This window comes from Festucalex cinctus, chromosome 4, assembly GCF_051991245.1.
Source record: "Festucalex cinctus isolate MCC-2025b chromosome 4, RoL_Fcin_1.0, whole genome shotgun sequence".
Taxonomy (NCBI): Eukaryota; Metazoa; Chordata; class Actinopteri; order Syngnathiformes; family Syngnathidae; genus Festucalex; species Festucalex cinctus.
In genome coordinates, this window is record NC_135414.1 from 5,296,845 (window position 1) to 5,317,687 (window position 20,843).

General features: G+C 39.2%; 1 protein-coding gene across 19 annotated transcripts in view; it reads right to left on the minus strand.

The window, feature by feature from the left end:
• Positions 1 to 632: 632 nt before the first annotated feature.
• stk33 (serine/threonine kinase 33) overlaps positions 633 to 20,843 on the minus strand; it is a 45,690-nt gene continuing 25,479 nt past the window's right edge. For 6 of the 19 annotated variants that reach the window (XM_077518369.1, XM_077518366.1, XM_077518371.1 and 3 more), the window contains 3 exons: positions 20,345 to 20,419; positions 18,117 to 18,245; positions 13,436 to 17,314 (listed from right to left, as the gene is read on the minus strand). In XM_077518369.1, the coding sequence (XP_077374495.1) occupies positions 17,306 to 17,314; positions 18,117 to 18,245; positions 20,345 to 20,419 (213 nt within the window). In that variant the 3' untranslated portion in view covers positions 13,436 to 17,305. The other 13 variants (XR_013283106.1, XR_013283102.1, XR_013283101.1 and 10 more) reach the window with 13 other exon arrangements.

The following is a 20,843-nucleotide window of genomic DNA, read 5'->3' on the forward strand; positions in this document are numbered from 1 at the left end:
CTTCAACTTTGTTCGCCCCTCATCCATTAACATTTGAAAGTGTCGACTGCCAGACACCAGAAAGCCCCGTCATCTGATTTGCGCTGACCCCGTATGTCGACTGCCTGCAAAGATTTTTTATATTGTAACACCTTGCTAAATGAAGGGGCTGGCTCCAACTCTGTTGGCATTGTGGTTAATTGGCATTAGCCGGTGTGTGGGAGTCAGGGGGAGCGAGTAGCCAAAAAATGTACTCAATTTAAAATACTGTTGCTTTAGAATGAACTCAAGTCAAGTAATCTCTAAATAATTACTTCAGTAAAAATACTAAGTATGGGGGACAAAAACTACCAAAATAAAATAAATAAATAAGAGAAATACAATTTTGAATAATAATTAATTGCATTACTTCAATAGTTAACTCACGATTAATCACAAATTTTGTATCTGATCTAAATATACAGTAAAATTAGTTTTCATACTCTTGTTAACATAAAAATGAAAAAAAAAATGTTGAACTAATAGAAATATGGCTGCATCTTTTAATCATTGATACAGTAATTTCATAAACATAAAATTGAGTTAAAATTAAAAACATGTGAGGGAAAAGCGGTCAAGAAAATGGATGGATGGATGGATGGATGGATGGATGGATGGATGGATGGATGGATGGATGGATGGATGGATGGATGGATGGACTTAATGTATTGTAGTGTAATATTGATTTGTGTTGAAGTCCTTATCTGCCACTAGGTGGCATAATTGCATTTGTAAGACGGTGACAGCTCAGTGTATTTTTCCTTTCATATTACGAACTATCTAATTTTTAACATGAAGTAACTTGTAAAATACAATTTGATCTCACTCTCCACAAATATATGCATTATTAGTAATTTTAGAACTGCTAAATTTTTACGTTTGCTGAGTTGCAACTGGAATTCCCCCAGTACAGGCTTTCCAAGTAATGTAAAAAATAAACAAATAAATAGCTTTGAAATCACTTAAATTGTGAACCCTGAATTTAAAATCTACAAAAGTTTTGACTTTTTGAATGGAATTGTGGAAATGAACGAACTTTTCCATGATATTCTAATTTTTGAAAGGGGTCTTGTGATTTTAGTTCATTTATTGTCTATATTGAAAGGACAACACCCTCTTACTATCATAATTGTGCTATTGATTACACATAACTCACTTTGTCTTATTATGATTACATTTTAACGTTGACTTTCTGCGTGAAAGGAATTCTCTCCTCTGGCGTCAGCCTTGTTGACTTGTATGATCTATGATTCATCAATACCATTGATTTTCCCCAAAGTTCATCCAAAACGTTCAATACAGCCGCATCAGTATTTTACATGAAAAAAGATGGTAGGCAAGGCAATCTGCATGTCAGCAAAATGTCACCATAATTGAGGCCGGCTGATGTTATTGTCCCTTAACGAAGTTCTGACTGTTTTATAAACAGGGATGGGACAGGAGACATCAGTCACCAGGGAGCCTGTTAACATTACCAAGGACAGGAAGATGTTGAATTAAGCAGCCAGGCGCAGATGTGCCACACTCGACTCTCATGTGGAATTTTAATGTTCAATTGGGTGGCCGTGACTCACACTGAGTGCATGTGTGCTCACTACCCGGCCACATCATTAGGTACACTAACTGAACTAGTGTTACTATTCGCAGAGGATAAAGAATACATGCATGTGAGTATTGTTATATTTTGTGTTCACATTTGTTATTCAATCATCTGTATTTCATATATGTTGTTTAAAGGGTTCCAACACCAAGACACTGATGCTATTCATGCGCTCTGCTATGGCATTTTCAATTGTTGTTGTTGTTTTGTTTTTGTTTTTTTGGGGTTTTTTTTTATCAGTATCCCTTTTGCAGCAATTAGCATTAGAATATCATCATTATTCACAAACCTGTTGAAAATAGTGGGAAAAAGAGCTTGTTGCAGCATGGCCCTGGTTTATCTCTTATACTCATTATACATTTTTGAAGTAACCTCCTGACTACCAGCAATTCAAATTTGTCATCTGTAGTTGTCCTTTAAACCTGAATATCTCCCACCCAGTGCATACAATTGAATTAACTCATTAAGAGCTTTCCAATGATACCAAATGTGTAGGCGTGGGGCTTCCCTCAGTGCAAGCACTTTTTGGGGAAGAGGCAAAGTAAGTGTATAACACTTTTTATTGAACAAATTTAGACTTTAAATGTTGTTAGCATGTTTTCTATAAGACTCTTAAGAACACATTTAAGTATTGTTTGAATTATTTTAACTGTATTTGAGCCTAGCATTCGACATTCGTATAGAGTCGCTGGTCACTCCCTTCCGATGGCGGTTCGCAGCCACTCCACCAGGGGTGTGTCTACGTCGTGGGCTGCCCTGAGAGGCGTGCCCTTGGAGGACATCTGTGCGGCTGCCTTGTGGTCGTCGCCTTGCACATTCTCAAGGTTCTACAGCTTGGATGTCACCTCTCCTCATCCACTGGACGTGGTTCGTGGTCCCGCGGAGGCCCCGTTGTGAGGTACATTTTGCAGGGTCTTCATGACATCGCTGGTATTCGGCGTTCCATGCTGGTTACAGCACCGCCACCTGGCGGTCGGGAGGGACGAAATAGAACGAAAGTTACGAATGTAACTACGGTTCTATTTTATACACGGGATTACGTCGGCCGGGCCCATTGACAGGCATATTTTGTCATTCTTACTCGATGACGCTGTCGCGACAAGGGGAATTCCGTGCTGGTTACAGCACCGCCACCTGGCGGTCGTTCGGGACTCATAGAACCGTCGTTACATTCGCAACTTTCGTTTTAAAAATTTCCTCTGTAGTAGACACATCATAGCTTAAAAATAAAAATAAAAATTTTCCCCCAGAAATTTCTTTTGCAGTATTCCAATTACTTCACAAAGATTGGGGAATATCAAAATAAACACGATTGGACAATATTTTTTTTTTCCTGGAAGTTAACTACCATTGCTTTAAGCGACCTCTTCAGGTCAGAGGCTGCATCAAAGCCTTCTGTATGCTCTCGCATAAAAAAAAACATTTAAAAAAAATGGATAAATATGCTTTGGGGACACTGGCAGTATTTAAAATAGAACGTTTTTATACGTTTCGGGGGGCAAATGAGTTAAGCACTTGTGAATTTCAAAGATTCAAATGTTCAAAAGTTCAAATGGGCTCTCGTGGGCCAAGAAAAGATCCATATAGTCCATAAACAAAACTTGATGGTTTATATTCCAGCAATTCACATTTTTGATGTGCAGGATAAAAATGAGGAGTCCCAGTATTGACCCCTGAGGACCCACGTGTTTAATAGTGAATAATTTCCAACTTTCACAAAGACATCCAGACCATAATATCTACCTTTGTAGTTCACATCATAATGGCCGGATTTTGGTCCCGCTCTTGTATTGGATCTGATTAGATTGTGCAAGCGTACCCAGCTAATGAAATGGCCAGTGACATCCCCGCTGTGTGCTTTGCAGGGGTGCGTGGCTATTTGGTGCACGCACATCTGGATATCTATGGCTGTTGCTCTGCTGGTGGACACTGCGGTGACAGCAGGCTGCCCTCCGAGGGCTCTCGATATCCAGTGTAAATCCAGCCCAGTGGAGCTGTGAAAAAAAGCTAATAATATGTTATTGCAGTCCAGGTCCCCCCCTGTCGCCTCTCCATCAGAGCACCACTGTCACTTTACACATGGACCACGGTGTGATAATGGACAATAATGCCGAGTATAGCTGAGAGTGAGAAGTCCAATCTGCCTCCTGAGTGGTAAAAGGGTTGAGAGAAAGTACACCCCTCTGCTGTGGGAGAGCACGCCGTATGTCATCCTAACATGTTCCTCTGGACATCCCTTCCAATCAGTAAGCGTACTTTTCATTGTCGTCTTATTCTATAAATCATGAAGTTTCCGTTCTATGTGACCCATGTGGGGCTTTTCCCCATCCAAAACTCATAATTACGCTTTGTTGCAGCGTGGAAGCTCATTATTGTGCTTTGTTTTTGTTATTATTATTACAGTTTTAGGCCTCCATACAGCAGCTACTCTGAAGACCACTGGACAATTATTTCATCATGTGTTTATTCATATTTAATGAAATGTAGATGCATTTTCTAGCCGCAAAAAAACACGGTCATTAGCTGGAGCTTTGCAAGGGTATAAACACAAAGATTTGTAGTGATAGAGTTGAAGTTTCTCAAAGAGAATTTCAAATGAAGTTATCAGCAGTGACCGCAGGCGCTACCGCACATCCACTGTGGACACATTGTTCTACAATCGTTGTGAAGTCAAAAATAAATAAAACAACTTTCAAAGCATGCATAAAAACTCTGTTTTTAAACATAAACATGGTAAATAGGCTTCCTTTGAGCCAGGAATTGTTTGATTCCACATAAAAAAAAAATGTATTTTAAAAAAAACCTCAATGATCAGACGTTAACTGGATCATCAGGGATTTTATTACAGTATTCAAAAATATTCTTTTACTGCAGTTTACTGAGTAGATTTTTAATTGCTGTTCCTGCAATCATTGGCTGGACCACCTGTCATTAATTACTGCATATCACATACGTGACAATTTGGTAAATTTAATATTTTTCCAAAAATCTATTCTGTTGGTCAGTCCACATGTGTAATTTTTATGAATTATTAACCAATCTAAGTGATGAAAATGTTTTTCTCTCTTTGATGATGTAATGTTATTGGTTGAACAAACATGCCGTTTTTGAGGTCTCGTGAAAAGTGACAATTTTGGAGCTAAGTTTTCGGCCTGGTGCCAGCGATATGCAGCACTAGTGATTGCACATATTAATCGACGGCACTTTGACAACCTGATTTGCAAGATTTACATGGCTGTTTGTTTCTTTTTATGGACTAAGGATATTTTTGCTTTACAGGGCCAAATGGAAGCATTTAACATTGTTTTGGCCAAAGGGTAACTGCTAGAAGCAGGTTACGGTAAAGTGCAGTGGGAGGATATAAGATATAAATTGTATATTTTGTTTTGCACAGAATATCAATTTTACAAAAGCACTTGTCATTACAATTCATTCAGATTTTGCTTCAAGCTGTTTATGTTCATTATTTTTTTTCACAGTTGATGTTTAAAGATAAAACAAGAATTACAGCTCATATATTCATTCAAATTTAATGTACCAAAGTTTGTTAGCTTAATGCTAACACACAATGCAAACTCCATTGACAGGCTAATAAAACTAGCATTGATGTTGCAGTGGTGGTAGTAGTATTTATAGTGCAGTATATGCATATATTCTTTATCCTCTACAAAGAAAGATCACAGTTACTGCGGTTCACTGAGTCACAGAGTTGTAAAACTCCCCTTTGTTTTCTGTATTTCCGCAATGACGCATGAAATCATCAGAGGTGGAAACTTCCATTAATCGTCAATTTCCGCCAATGACGATGCCCACGTTCATCGATAGATGTGAGCATTCTGTGAATTTTTGCCGAAAATATGGAAGCAATCGGCGAAAGTTGGGCATCATCATTGATGAGAATTGTCGATGAACCGAAGTGCTTTACTTGTTGAGGTTAAAGTAAGTCGCAGCACCACTTAGGAGTTTGAAGTCCTCCTTCTATTACCTTTAAAGGTGACAAGAGGATAGCATTAGTAGCTAGGTTAGGGCTGATTGTTAAATGAGGTTTATATATTGCATGTGAGCATTTGGCCTCAGCAGGTGCAGCATTTACAAGCCCTTTAAGAATGTTTCCAGTCCTCACACAAGCGCTTCTAAATTCATCAGCTCGGAGTAAATTGCAGTCCCCTTGTAATTATTGCAACGTTGAGAGGGCACAGGGGCCATTTTATTTTCTGTCCGATGATTGAATTTCTGCCCTTCTTCTACGGAAAGTTGCGTTTTGGTGCACGACACCAGTCTTTGTGCTTTTCCGAGCCTCGTGGGTCCAATTCCTATTATTTACTTGACTGCGACCCCGTATCGCGACCCCTGCAGTCTCTCATTCTCCGCAAGTCTACTTTTAAATTACCCGCCTAATGGCAACCTGCATTTCATACTGAACTGTAATGAACGCTCGAATTATGCTGAAGGTGACGGAGGTGATTTGGAGATGAGAGACGGGGTGATTGGATCCCCCACACTCCATTTCACTATCTCTCTGCTCTTCTGGCATTCCCACAGACCTGTGGTCAGCACTTTCAGTTGGGAGGAAAGTAAGCCTCCACTCGTGGTAATGCACCCACTCGGTGCGCTGCCAAGCCGCGTACCGATGAGGTGACTGCGGAATTAAGTGCTCGGAATAAATGAATTCATTCTGGCAGAAATGTGTCAAATGACCTTTCTGCTGCTCATTACACATGGCGCGCATTACACCAGAGAAACGCTCCTCCTTTGTTTCGCTCATCCCCTTCCGCTCTTGTCAAAGGGGAGTGGTAATTAATTGAAATCATTTCCATGTGGAAGGTTGCGTGGATCCCTCCTCAAGGTGTGTCAGCGGGTCGATAGATATTTGTGTGTATGGGGAGTCGGGTGATAAGCACTGCAGTCGCACAACACTAAATGACTGGCCAAGCTCGACAAAACCAATTGGAGTGCAGAGGCGTTTGAGGGCAGGAAGTACCAGAGAGGGAGAGGCGGAGTGCGGGGGGGCGCGCCGAGGCGAGGGCACTGCCCCTAGCTGACAATATTCTGACGGCGGCGAGGGCAGTCGCCGTCGGAAGAAATTGAAATGTTTTGTACCATTCAAGGCTGGCCACATTTTTCATTTCCCGCCATTTTTCTCGATGATTAAAAGGCTGTTTAGGAGAAGTGAACAGGCTCCTTGGAGGAGATCTCCTTCTGCCTGCCTGACTGAATGCGCACAGTAGAGGCTTATCCTCACGCGGAGGTTGCTTGGCAAGGAGCGCCGTGACTTCATGAGGCCCATACATGCTGCTGTTGATTGCTTTTTACACAGTGGCTATGCAGAGACCAATAAATTAAATATGAATAAATTAAAAATGTACTCTGGCAGAAAATTGCTTAGAAAACTACCACCCCGCCATTAATACATGTAGGATGCCTTTAAAATCAGGCAACCTGGGATTAGATATTGCTGCAAATTAGCACACCACCCAACCAGAGTCAAGAACTTTGCATTGTCATCACTGAATTTTGTCATAAAAGCCCTTGTAAAGTGAAATTGAATGTCTTGTAAATTTGACACACCACAGATTGTTGTTAACAACCTTGACAAATTTGATTAAAAAAAAAAAAATCACTTATCATATAAAATGAGTGTCAGGGTTACCTGTTTGACATCTATTAAACACGACACAAAAAGGAGAGAAGACACTCAGTTCAGGGCTCGCGAGGAGAGAGGAGAGGAACTGACTGATACAATTCACTCCTGCACTCTCTGAAGATTCCTCTCCTCACCCTGTCTATTTATTTGGTTTTCCACGCTTCAAAATTCTGAAAATTTAAGCCACTGTCTCCACTGTGGGCGTGTTCACTTAATACGTGAAACCGCACCCCACTGACAAATCTATGCAACTTGTTTATACCTACACAACTCTACATGTTTGAGCCAAGAAAACCATATCCACTTACTTTCGCCAACTTTAGCAAAGAAGCCCAGACTGCCCTCTCCCCAGCCACTTCATCCAGCTCTTCTGGGGAGAAGTTAAGGCATTTCTCAGGCCAGCCGGGAAATATGCTCTTTCAGCGTTAGTCCAGTGGGACGTGCCCAGAACACCCTCACCAGGGAGGCATCCGACTTCCCTCTTCTCCAGCTCCCTGATGTCCACGTGATGTTACAGAAGTATGTCAACAAGGACACTATCCAGAGCCTTTAGGAACTCCAGGTGGATCTCATCTGAGCCCACCTCAAAGTCCCCAGACTCTGCTTCCTCAAAAAAATTAAATTAAATTAAATAAAAAAATTAAAAATAAAAAAAAATAAAATAAAGGTGGAATTGAGGAGGTCTTGGAGGTTTTCTCCCAAGTTAAGGTCAGGATATCCACTGTACACAGTGCTAACAGTGCGCTGAGACGCCGAATGTTAGACCAAAATTTTCTCAAAGACGTCCGGAGATCAATTCCATGACCTCACCGAACTCCTTTTACGCCCGTGTTTTTGCCTCATCCCTCACGATTAGAGCCAAAACACAACCAGGTGGTGATCAGTTGACAGCTCAAATAAAGGCAAATGTATCATGACCGTAGTATGAAAGGTATTTTATTTATCTGCTTCAATTAGAGTTGTCAACATACCAAATACATTATTTTTTTTAACCCTATAAAGCCTGAACAATGAGATAAAATTCAGATTATTTGTAAATAGAGTAAAAAACAACAACAACAACAACAACAACAACAAAAATTATATATATATATATATATATATATATATATATATATATATATATATATATATATATGATAGACATATCAAACATATCTCTCCTTGCTTTTGCTGGAAAAGCCATCAACTGGGTGATACTGCCTTCTAATGGATTATGCAATGCATTTGTCAGATCATATACGTCAGGGATTTAATGGGGGGGGGGGGAAATATTATACTCATGAAATAGAGGGCTCAAAATGTCTTGTATTTAATATGATATGTTTGGCGATATAGGTTTACATTTTACAACTTGATAAAATTCTGCAATTCTACAAGCGTGGCGCGTAAGCATAACTCATTAAGTCATATCATAAGTCTCATAAGTCAGGTTGCAACAATAATGCAAACAAATCTGTGGTTTTATCACTTCAACTTCTCTTGTTTCACAACACATTTATATGTATACATGTGGACTGCACTTATTGTATGTTGCTCCACTAGTCAAAACATGCCATTGTGATTATTGTGTTGGTTGAATATGTGTTAAGCAGCAAAATTTTGATTTTTGTCCATCTCCGGGGGCGGTCATTTTGCCACTTGCTGTTGGCTGAAAATGACATCACAGTTGCTCAGGGCTGAGGCAACGACCAATCACGGCTCACCTGTTTTCTGAATCTGGTCATGTGACATTAGCAAGCTGAGCCGTGATTGGTCATTACCTCAGCCCTGAACAACTGTGATGTCATCTTCAGTCGACACCAAGTAACAAAATGGTCGCCCCGTTAGATGGATACAAATGGGTGGATTTTGCTGCTTAACTCATATTTCATAAAAACAATATTAATCAGAATGCTTAAACTAGTGGGGCTGCATAGAACTAAAAAAATTCAAGGACGCATCTGTTGAGGAAGGACGCATCTGTACTGGCTCCTGCACTCGCTCGTGAATCTAACTACTTGTTGATTTTTGCATTGGGATTTTTAACTACATTGTTGCAGAATGCCTGGCGGAAAAAGAGCTGACGAGATTGAGGAGATAAAATCTTCTCTTAAAAAACTCAGTGGAATGGTCGCCGAATTACTTGAAATGAAGAAGAGCATTGAGCCACTTCAGGAAATACAGCAATTGAAGAAAGAGACACAGGAAAAAGATCGACGCATTGTTGCCTTGGAACAAAAAGTGGATGATTTGGAACAAAATCTTCGTATCAACGATGTGATAGTCACCGGTATCAAGATCAAGCCGCGCCGTGGCCCTTTGAGAGCTGCGGCTAGCACGAGCACGGAAGATTCTGACCAATATTCAGGGAACGAGACTGTGGAACAGCAAGTGACACTTCAACTCAGAGATTTGGGATTAACTGTTGATCCTGCGCACATTCAGATGTGCTTTTCGCTTCCAACTGGAGGGACACGACCACCGGCAGTTCTGATCAGGTTTGTTGACAGAAAGAAAAAGATTGCTCTTCTGAGAGACCGTCACAAGCTTCGTGGGAAACATGTCTACATCAACGAAAACCTCACCAAACGAAATGCTGACATCGCCAAAAAGGCTCGACAAATGAGAAAGAATGGACTTATCGAAAGCACGTGGACAAAAGACTGCCGAATTTTTATTCAAACTAAAGATAACTGTGGTCAACTAAAAACACGAATCGTGAAAGGAGCTGAGGAATTGGCAGCGCTTGAGAGACAACAGTAATTCACAATATCACAACAACAACAACAACAACAACAACATCACTAATTACCCAAAGCTGGAGTTGTATATGATTATTTGCTGACTTTGCCAAGGCTAACTCTTGTTTATACACCTGCATTGATAACATGTATTGCTGTTCCCGTTTGAATCTAAATATTGTCTGTCTCGAATTCCGTTTGGACATTTGTACTAACAGTCAAGGCTACATGATAAGGCTGTATTGTGGCTCCAATGAATCTGCTGTCAATACGCAAAATGGGGGTTGGTGGTCTGGTTCCTGGAATGCAGCTGGCGTGGGCCGCTCTGCTGGGTGAGCTAGGCTGGGCAGCGCACAGGAGTCATCAGATCCACAACATGCTAGCAACCAGTGGTGCTACCTGACCAGAATCGAGTGCTGAAATTGCTTGAAAGCAATGGGCTGAATGCAAGCCGATCTACTCTTCTGGAAAGCACAACATGTGTGAAAGCTGATCCGAGGTCAGCGAAGACCCTACTGGTGAAAGAGAAGAATTGCGCTTGCCTTGGCTGCTCGCCTGGCGGGGTGGGCTTGCTGGTGGCGTCTGGGGACCGACTCACCAGCGCCAAATGACTGGGACTAGCCACAATCTACACACGGACATTCAAGATGAACTGAGCGAGCAGTTTGGGATAGTATGGGATGGATAACGATCAAAATTCATGACTATTCTAAATAATGTATATGATTGATGCGTTATAGTAATTGGTCGATGGGGACGGGTCTCGAATAAGCTTCGGCTTATACCCGTCAGCCCTTCTTTCGGATGTCAATGTTGCAAATGATGTGATGTGATTGATGTAAACTGTAATGTGTCCGAAAGGAAAAAATGAATAAACTAAACTAAAACTAAACTAAACTTATTATTGTGAGGAAAATTTTGGGGTTGACTTGCGCTTTAATACAGTATATAAAAAGTAAAGCCTACTGACTGATTGAAATGACCCAGGGTTTGTTTCCAAATTGCAGCTCTGCTTTCTAAAACCTGCCTTGTGCGTCAATGGCCACATGCAGCGCACATTTCTGAGAAAACCATTTGCCCTTCTTTGTATGACTTGATAATCGCACAATACTGAGAAACGCTGATGAAAATCTCCATTTTTTTCGTGACCACTCAGCCTCTCTTTCCATCATCGCGAGTCACCTTTTAAAAAAAAAATCCTTAATTACGTCCGCTAATTATTTGCCGAGGAGGTAGAGAAGCATACGAAGGCGCTCGTCTCCGCTCGGAAGGCAACACAAACACGGAAGGGGATCAGGATCATCAGCATGTGTGATGAGCTCACACAGATAACGTCGCCACAACACTTCCATGACATTGTAGCTGTGTTCCCTCATTACCGCAATGTCACAGCAGCGGCGTGGGGATGTTGTGTTTGGGGAAGTGGTGGGGGTGAACGGGGGCATAATAAAGGCGGCATACGAGGGAGTTGGGGGTCCGCTGCAGGTATCGGGCCTCTGCAGATGAGCTGATTAATTAAAAGGAGCTCAATTAAGGTTACTGAGCTGATCCCCTCCCCACCCCTCGCTTTGCTCATTGGATAAAGGTGGATGGAGCAGGGGGGGGGAAGCATCCTCGCTTCTTTTGACATTAACACGCCTGCGCTCACTCCACGCACACACGCGTGTGCAGTGTTGCCCGAGTGCGGTACTACACCCCACCTTGGCAGGAGTGACAGTCTTCAGGGTCTCAAATGGGGCCCACAGTGTTTTAATCCCTGCAGCCCATCAAGCCACCCACCCACACTTCCATCTGTCAGGGTGGAAGCGTTTGGGGGAGGGGGCACTTGGGTGCATCTCGTTCCATCCCGGCGGATTTTGTCATTTCCTTCGCCTCCTCGCTTTTGCTAAAAATCACACCCCTAAACTAGCCACCATATCCTCAAGTCACTGAAACACCTTACTTTTTTTTTTTTTTTTTTTTTTTTTACAAAATACAATACACAGTAGTGCAAGTACCATTTTTTATATCTGGATCCACCTTCAAAGTAAAGGTCCTCAAGTTACCCCGGGTTTTCACTGGATGCGGTTGCGGTGCGGTTGCGGTGCGGTGCGTCTTGACTGCGTGCTCCGGACGGGTCAATTTTTTTGTCAATCCACACCGGCTCCGCACAGCTGCGGTCCGGCAGCTCCGTCGCCGCCCACTTCCCAACGTGTCTCGCGGGACCGCGCGCGCGCGATCATGTGACATTTCACAACGAGAGGTGGACTTCTTTTGATTTAACCTTTTCTTCTTCTTCTGCTATGAGATTCCATGCAGCATCCTTTTTTTGGTTGTCCTTGTAAAGTATATTAATAACGAGAGTCGGGTCAGTGCGGGTCCACTCTTTATTTCTGTCTTCCCTGTCCGGCTGCCGCTCAGTACGGCAAGCGAGACGGGCACAACAAGCAATCGCGAACATCAAACTCACAATACATTACAGTCCTTATAAAAAGGATGTGCCGTGTCATATATTATTTTGTGGTTTTCCACCTCCAATATAAACCTCTCCTCGTCCATGTTCGCTGGTGTCTAAACCGTGAATGAGCACATGGCCCGGCGACGCCCACGTCACGTTTTGCTGAAAAACTTGCGAAATAGGAGCTGGCCAGTGTTTTATTCTGAAAGGTAACCGGAAATTTATTTTGAAACTGCCTCGGTCTTCCTGTCCCGCTCGATGTGTTTTGTGCTAGCTTGCCATTTGCCGGAGGCCTACCGCTGCGGCGTCCGGCAAAAATAGAAAATAGGTCTATCCTTGCGGAAGGCTTGCGGCACGCCGCAGGCCTTCCGCAGTCGACACGCAACGCACCCGCAAGCGGTGTAAACTGCACCATTCGAATGAATGGAATCTAATTGCTTGCGTCGCCGGACCGCACTGCAACCGCACCGCAACCGCATCCGGTGAAAACCCGGGGTTAGACTTACATATATTTTATGTTTTCATTTTGCGTGTCAAAAAGACTTTTGTAATAATGATTAAACTTAAAGACTGTCTTAACGTTTACACTATTAAACACTTAAGACCAAAATATTTTTCAATTTATTTTTAATAGAGCGAAAAGCTCTTGACTATGAATCTTTTATCTGAGAATGACACAATAACTATCAGAAGACTGCAAAATGTAGTGGAAAGTATTTGAAGTATTGCTGTAAATGTCGATAAAGTCCCAAGAAAATGTGATTAAAAGCAAAGTTTAAAAAAAATACTCATGTCAGACAAGAGCATGAAAATTGTATTTGTGAGTATGAGTATATGATTTATATATGTATTATGGTATATGTCTAGGAAATTTATGCATATATGTTGCTTACAAATGCATGCATGTCTAAGTGCACTTGTATACATAACCAGGTTTATACATTTTATTTTTAAGCATTTAAAAATATTTTTATTTGCACTGCATGTTCTTTTCATAATTTTACAGTTTTTTATTTAACAGGAAAAGTGTACATTGAAAGTCTAAACAGCCCCATTCAAATGTCTTTTTTATGATACAAGACAAAAAATTTGACCAAAATATTTAGTTTTTCCACAGCAATCGAGATGTGGTTGCACAAGTGTGCACACCCTCTTTTAACAGGGGATATGGCTTCTTTTTTTTCAGATTAAACCAATCACATTCAAAAACTCATGTTACATATGAGTCAGCATACACTTGCCACCATGTAAAGTGCATAAATTTAGTATAGATGTTCTGGTAGGCTTTCAATCTTACAGCGCAAGCCATGGTTTGCAGGTTGGGTCAAATGGTAGAACATTTTGAAATCATTTATCTAGGCCTGGCATTTACACTGGTGTGATTAGACTTTTTAAATCCAGTGCATATTTTTAAAAGTACACAAAATAGCAAGTAAATAAACAAAATAGGGACCTAACATGCTTTTCATTGGGCAGTAGCAATATACAATTAGATTAAAGTGGCATCATTACTTTTCAGTTTTACAGTTCTTTGAATAAGATTGGGTGTTGTAATAAGTGAAAAAAAAATGGTACTGTATATCTCAGCCATTTATTTAGTTTGAAGACAACAAAAGCCTATTCATTTGTGAGACAATGCACAGCATCACAGTTTTAATGAGCAATTTGTAAAAATAAAATGTCAAAAATACAGGGAGTAAACCTCAGCAACATCTGCAGGAAATGAATTCAGCAACAGAAAACAACATTGTGTTTATACCAGTGAGAAAACCTCAGTGACACAATTACAATATAATCTCACAAGAATCTTAATATTTTATGGTTTGCTTTAGTGGGGAGAAAAGAAACAATTCAACTTTGATCAACATTTGAGTTGTTTCTTGTACGGAATACAAACCAGTAGGTGGACGAAATAAAAACAAGCAGCTTGTTTTTGAACACAGGCAACAACAAAAAAGGCCCCATTGCTGGCACTCATTCACTTCCAAGATGCAAATGGGAGGATTTGAAATTCAGCCTCTGTGTGTTCTGCTTGGCTACTTTAATGTTGTATCTATGCGAGGGATTATTCTCTCTACAGCGGAAAAAACCTGTGCTTGAATGGAAGCGCCCTCAAAGTAGCTCCGGCTGCTTTCAATGGCCTCCAAACAAGATTAGAGCCGTGGTGCCCTCAGTCCCAATCCTCTGCATTCACACAGAGCAGAACCAGCCGGTGTGACAGTCTTTCTGTTTTGACACCGAGTGGGAGCCGTCACTGTATTTGAAATTGAGAGGTCACAGCGTCAGAAGGAAAATCCCCATCGTCCGCTGCAATGTTGGGATATCGTTCAGCATCTGAGTAATTTGGGTAAATGTTGCTTATAAAAACATTAGATTTAGTCTTTTTATATAATAAAAAGTGACATTGTTCATGCTTTTGGCATGTGACATAAGCACACCATAACATGAAAAACTGTCTGTAAAGTGAAACGACAGGGAGAGGTAGAGATGTTGAACTTTGACCTCAGTTAACAGAATCGAGGTACGTCTGGTGATTGCAAAAATTGGGTCCAGCAGAGGACTTCCATAGAACCACCCCACCTCAGCCCTTTTGTGCCCTTGAATGTCAGCACAGTGAAACACCTTCCCTGCTATAAAGGATGTCCACGAAGGCTCCTACAAAAGCAACTGATGACATGTTAATCAGATTTGTTAGACTCAATGGTTATCAACAATTAAAATCACATTGCATTTGTGTTTTTCAGGTGCCCTATTGATGAAATGAGGTCAATACTCTGCAAGAAAAAGCTCAAAGTGTATCGTGGTTTATTGACACTAAATCGGATATGCTGACTCAGCAAAAATGTCGAGTGAAAAATCACTATGGCATGCCTTTTGTGGCTGCATCAGTCATAGTGACAATGTAGCAGAATAATGAAACTCTCGGGTCGTATTGTCTAATAGGCCAAAAATTTGCGCACATAAAAGTCTCTTAAAATGTGTTTCCTTCATTTATTTATTTTTTTTCCATCAGATGAACATGATTTGGGCATGTCACACTCTGCCAACTACTATAATTGAAACTAAAAAAAGGGGGAAAAAACTATTGGAGTTTAACCATTTATCATTTTTAACAGCAAAGCATAATTCTAACTTCATAAATATGAAGTTTAAGAGAGTAACTTTTGTGGGTGGGGGAAGTCTCAAAGTAAAGGAAGCGTAGAGCTGCCAATGTGGAGTAAACATTTTTGGCTGGCGAGTATGTTCAAACATACTCGCGAGTATGTTCGAACGTATTGAAATATGTTCGAACATACTCGCAAATACGTTCGAACATACTCGCAAATATGTTCGAACGTATTGAAATATGTTCGAACATATTACTTGCAAATATGTTCGAACGTATTGAAATATGTTCGAACATGCTTGCAAATATGTTCGAACATACTCGCAAATATGTTCGAACACTTGCAAATATGTTCGAACATACTCGCAAATATGTTCGAACGTATTGAAATAGGTTCGAACATGTTACTTGAAAATATGTTCGAACGTATTGAAATATGTTCGAACATACTTGCAAATATGTTCGAACATACTCGCAAATATGTTCGAACGTATTGAAATATGTTCGAACATGTTACTTGAAAATATGTTCGAACGTATTGAAATATGTTCGAACATACTCGCAAATATGTTCGAACATACTCGCAAATATGTTCGAACATACTTGCAAATATGTTCGAACGTATTGAAATATGTTCGAACATACTTGCAAATATGTTCGAACATACTTGCAAATATCCACCCATCCATCCATTTTCTTGACCGCTTATTCCTCACAATGGTCGCGGGGGGTGCTGGCGCCTATCTCAGCTGGCTCTGGGCAGTAGGCGGGGGACACCCTGGACTGGTTGCCAGCCAATCGCAGGGCATACTTGCATATATGTTCGAACGTATTGAAATATGTTCGAACATACTCGCAAATATGTTCGAACATACTTGCAAATATGTTCGAATGTACATGTAGGCTACATGCTACAAAGTTAGCATACCTTACCAAGCCACGGGGTCTTATTTGTGCATGCAAAACCCAATTTTTTAGGCATTTCGGACACATTACCAATTCATTAGAAAATGAAAAGTGTTTATTCGTAACTTTTACAATTTATTATGTCTGCCGTGCATGATTTAGGTTCGTCATTTTTTTCACTCACGCATACGCAAATAATACCCCGTGGCATTATGGGAAGGTATGCTAACTTTGTAGCATGTAGCCTACAAGTACGTTCGAACATACTTGCGAGTATGTTCGAACGTATTTGCGACTATGTTTGAACATAATTGCGAGTATGTTCGAACATATTTGGGATTATGTTTGAACATATTTCAATACGTTCAAACATATTTCCAAGTATGTTGGAACATATTTGCGAGTATATTCGAACATACAAACCAGCCAAAAATGTTTACTCCACATTAGCAACTCTACGCTTCCATATCAAAGGCACCGTATGATGAAATTAACTCATTTACCAAACATCCAAGTCACGTCCCTCAATTTGCACATGGCACAAAACGACATTTATGGAGACAGGAACAGAGTTGGATAAAGGGTGCTCATATCGAGGTATGAGCTACTCCTCATTTTGCAGTCATTTCCTTTTTGTAATAAATTGTAAAGAGACTTTATGGACACCCTTACTTCCTGAATGCTAACATGATATAAACACATTTCAAATAAATAAGATTTGCTACATTAAAATGAAGAATTTTCAGATGTTACCATTGCCAGTTATTCTGTAGTTTCTATATGTGCCAAGTGTATTTGAATACCTTAAAGAAGGGGTTCTCACGCTCAACTTATGTGGGAGCCGTTCAAGATTTAGGGTGTCTGGACCGCATCAAGTATTCTGCAAGAAAAAAAAAAAGGAGGTTCAACTAATTATTTGGAATAAGTACAACTAACTCAGTATTCTCAATCTTTATTAATAATATTTCGCCAGAAGCTTTCATGAATGTGCCTGAGCTATGGAAGCCCAAATAAAAAAAAAATAAAAAAAAATTAAAAAAAAAACGACAAAAGGTGGGGCCGATAAATATCATCCCGCAGGCCGCAAATGGCCCCCAGGCTGCAAATTTGACATCCCTGCCTTAAAGAGTGTCTGTATTGTTTGGGGAGCCTGGCAACAGCTGCTGGTGACAAAGCAAATATTTGCACAGTCAGTCTGCTCTGTCCCACAGACCGAGGCCCTTTGACAAAAATAGGACAGGAGAGGAGAGAGTCTGGATTCATACAAGGGGGTGCACACCTGAAATATGTTTAAAACTAAAACATTAGAAACAGCTCTCAGTATGAGATAGATGTATACATACTACAGCTAAAACCACAGTAATAATAATTCTCTTGACCGTCTCAAAATCATTTTTCATCTTTGCAAAGGCAGAATGTGAACAGGTGAACCTAATCAAGTGTCCACTTACCGCATTGTACTATTTATTTGACACGACAATCACCAGTGTATCTCTCCCCGTTCCCCTCAGATTGCACTATTCCTTCACTTCCCTGCTAAACCATACCATTAAATACAGGAAATCTCCTTCAAATCATTTCTTCATCAAGCACAAAATCTAGTTTTTGAGGTCCCTCTTTGTCCCGCGGGGCACCTCTGTGCCTTTAGTCTGGTTTTGACAGCCCCTGACAGTCAGTCATACATTTAGAGGAGAAGGAGGAGATCTCTGTCCGTTTTGATGGGAGTCTGCTTTCTTCTCCGAGTTGACGTTTGTCTTGCGTAGAGACTTGCGTGTTTTTAAACTCGACAGTGGGCGGGGTCTCACGCCACTCTGCGGGGATCAGAATCGGATTCAGCTTACGTAACACAATTGTCAATCACATTCATTTAAATAGGTGGGGTGGGGGGGATCAGCAGCATGGTCATGTCTTTAGTGTTTCAGTGAAAGGTTGATTTGGCACCATCTCGTGGTGAAAACAAAAGTAAGTAACATGGACACTGTTGATTAAGCTCCAACTCTCCTGTAAATTTTTAAATGTAACATCCAATAAAAAATGAGCGAAACTGGGGTGAATTTGCATATCACAATGTAACAGAGTATGTTTGTACTGTACTAGCATGACAGCCTGATTATGGCAGTCGCTTGAAAGTAGGTTTGGAGCTTTGACCAGCCTACTAGCTGACTACCTAAAAATCCTTTTGAATATTAAGAAAAAAAAACAAAAAGTCATAGTGTACTCAGTATTATAAAAAAAAAAAAAAAAACTCAACAAATGTGTACAATGTTCATATTTTTATTTATATATTTTTTATCTTGGATTTTTTTTGTTTTGTTTTTACATCTAATACAGCCTGGCCTCAAAACATCAATGAAACTTAAAAATGTACTATGTTATTTATTTATTTATTTTTTATGTATACTCAGTTGTTCACATTTAAATAGGTAGTCATGAAACAACTTAAAAAAAAAAAAAAAAAAAAAAACGTCACTGTTGATCAGAAAGACTGTCATAAAATATTAAATGCGGGAGATATCAAAGACAATCGCATGTTTAGAGACATCAAATGGAGTCAAATTGACCTAAAAAGAAATGATAAATGAACAAAAGCAACTAAAGTCATAGTGTACTCAGTATTATAAAAAAAAAAAAAAACTCAACAAATGTGTACAATGTTCATATTTTTATTTATATATTTTTTATCTTGGATTTTTTTTGTTTTGTTTTTACATCTAATACAGCCTGGCCTCAAAACATCAATGAAACTTAAAAATGTACTATGTTATTTATTTATTTATTTTTTATGTATACTCAGTTGTTCACATTTAAATAGGTAGTCATGAAACAACTTAAAAAAAAAAAAAAAAAAAAAAAAAACTTCACTGTTGATCAGAAAGACTGTCATAAAATATTAAATGCGGGAGATATCAAAGACAATCGCATGTTTAGAGACGTCAAATGGAGTCAAATTGACCTAAAAAGAAATATTAAGAGGTTTATTACTATAATTATATTTAAGCCTAACTTTTAAGATTTATGTGTTTTCTTTTACATAAATTCCCATGTACTTTTTTTTTAGATATAATTTTAACACAAACCTTATATGATACATATTAGTCTAATAATATAATAATGATAATGTGCTTATAATATTTATTTTAAATGCATAATCCTCACATTTATGTTTGATATTGAGTATTAATAAAGTATAATTACTTTTTAATTTTTTATGTTTTTGGGATGTCTGCATTCAGTTTCATCCCATAAACATAAAAATGTAAAAAATGAAAAAAAATGGCAAAAAATGAACATAAGTGTTTTTCACATAGCAGTGACGATATGCTATTTATTGGGTATATAGGTAACCTGATTATTATGCAAATCAAATAATATACTTTATGTATTTTAAATAAACAATCTAATTATTATTATTTTAGGGTAATTAAACTTTATTAATACTAAATATATAAACCTGAGAATTATGCATTTCAAATAAATATGCTTTATTAGACTAATTAATATGCATTATCTAAAGTTTATTTGATAAGTTTGTGTTCAAATTATCTAAAAAATAAAAATAAATGGGAATTTGTCATGTAAAAAAATCTATATAAATTTTCAGTTAGGCTTAAATATTTTTGCGAGTGTATGATAAATGAACAAAAGCAACTAAAGATCATATTTTTCTTTTTCGTGTGTAAGTCTTCTTTTTTCTTTTTTTTTCTTTTTTTTTTTTTCTTTTTTAAACACACCTGAATTACTTCCAACCAACCAACCATGCATAAATGGTAAATGTGTGTTCAGTTGCACACCCAGCAAAGAGACTGAAATCCAAGGCAAGCTGTAAATCATGGAGTTTTCCTAAGACTTGAAATTATGGTCTTAAATGAGCAACAACTAATGCACACTAGCTGAAAAAGACTCAACATACCAGTGGTGTGGTGGGCTTAACTGCACCAGCAGTGATTTTCTCTTTGTCCTGTGGATGGCCGCTGTCCTCTTTGGTCTTAAGAGCAACAAACAACCATAAATCAAAAATTCCACAATAATATATATATTTTAAAGTATCCTAACAGAGGTGCATGGCTTTTTTTTTTTTTTTTTTTATTAATTTAACAATGTTTTATCAATGTGGTTGTCCAAGTGTCAAGGTCAAAATGTTAAGAAATGTGAATTTGGAAAAGGAAAGAAAGAAATGTTTTCACATTTATCCAGATTCATCCAGCTTCTCTAATCCACAAACTGTTGTGAAGAATGGTTTAGTAGTTTAGTGCAAAATCCCACGTAGAGACAAATAGATACATGCTTTAAATGAACCCATATAAAGTTTGTCCTCTCGTGCAGTTTCTCAACTTTCAGAGGAAATTTCCCTTTTATCTGGCTATGTACCTGTCACCAGTGGGAAAGTGACAAATTATGTTTACGAATTG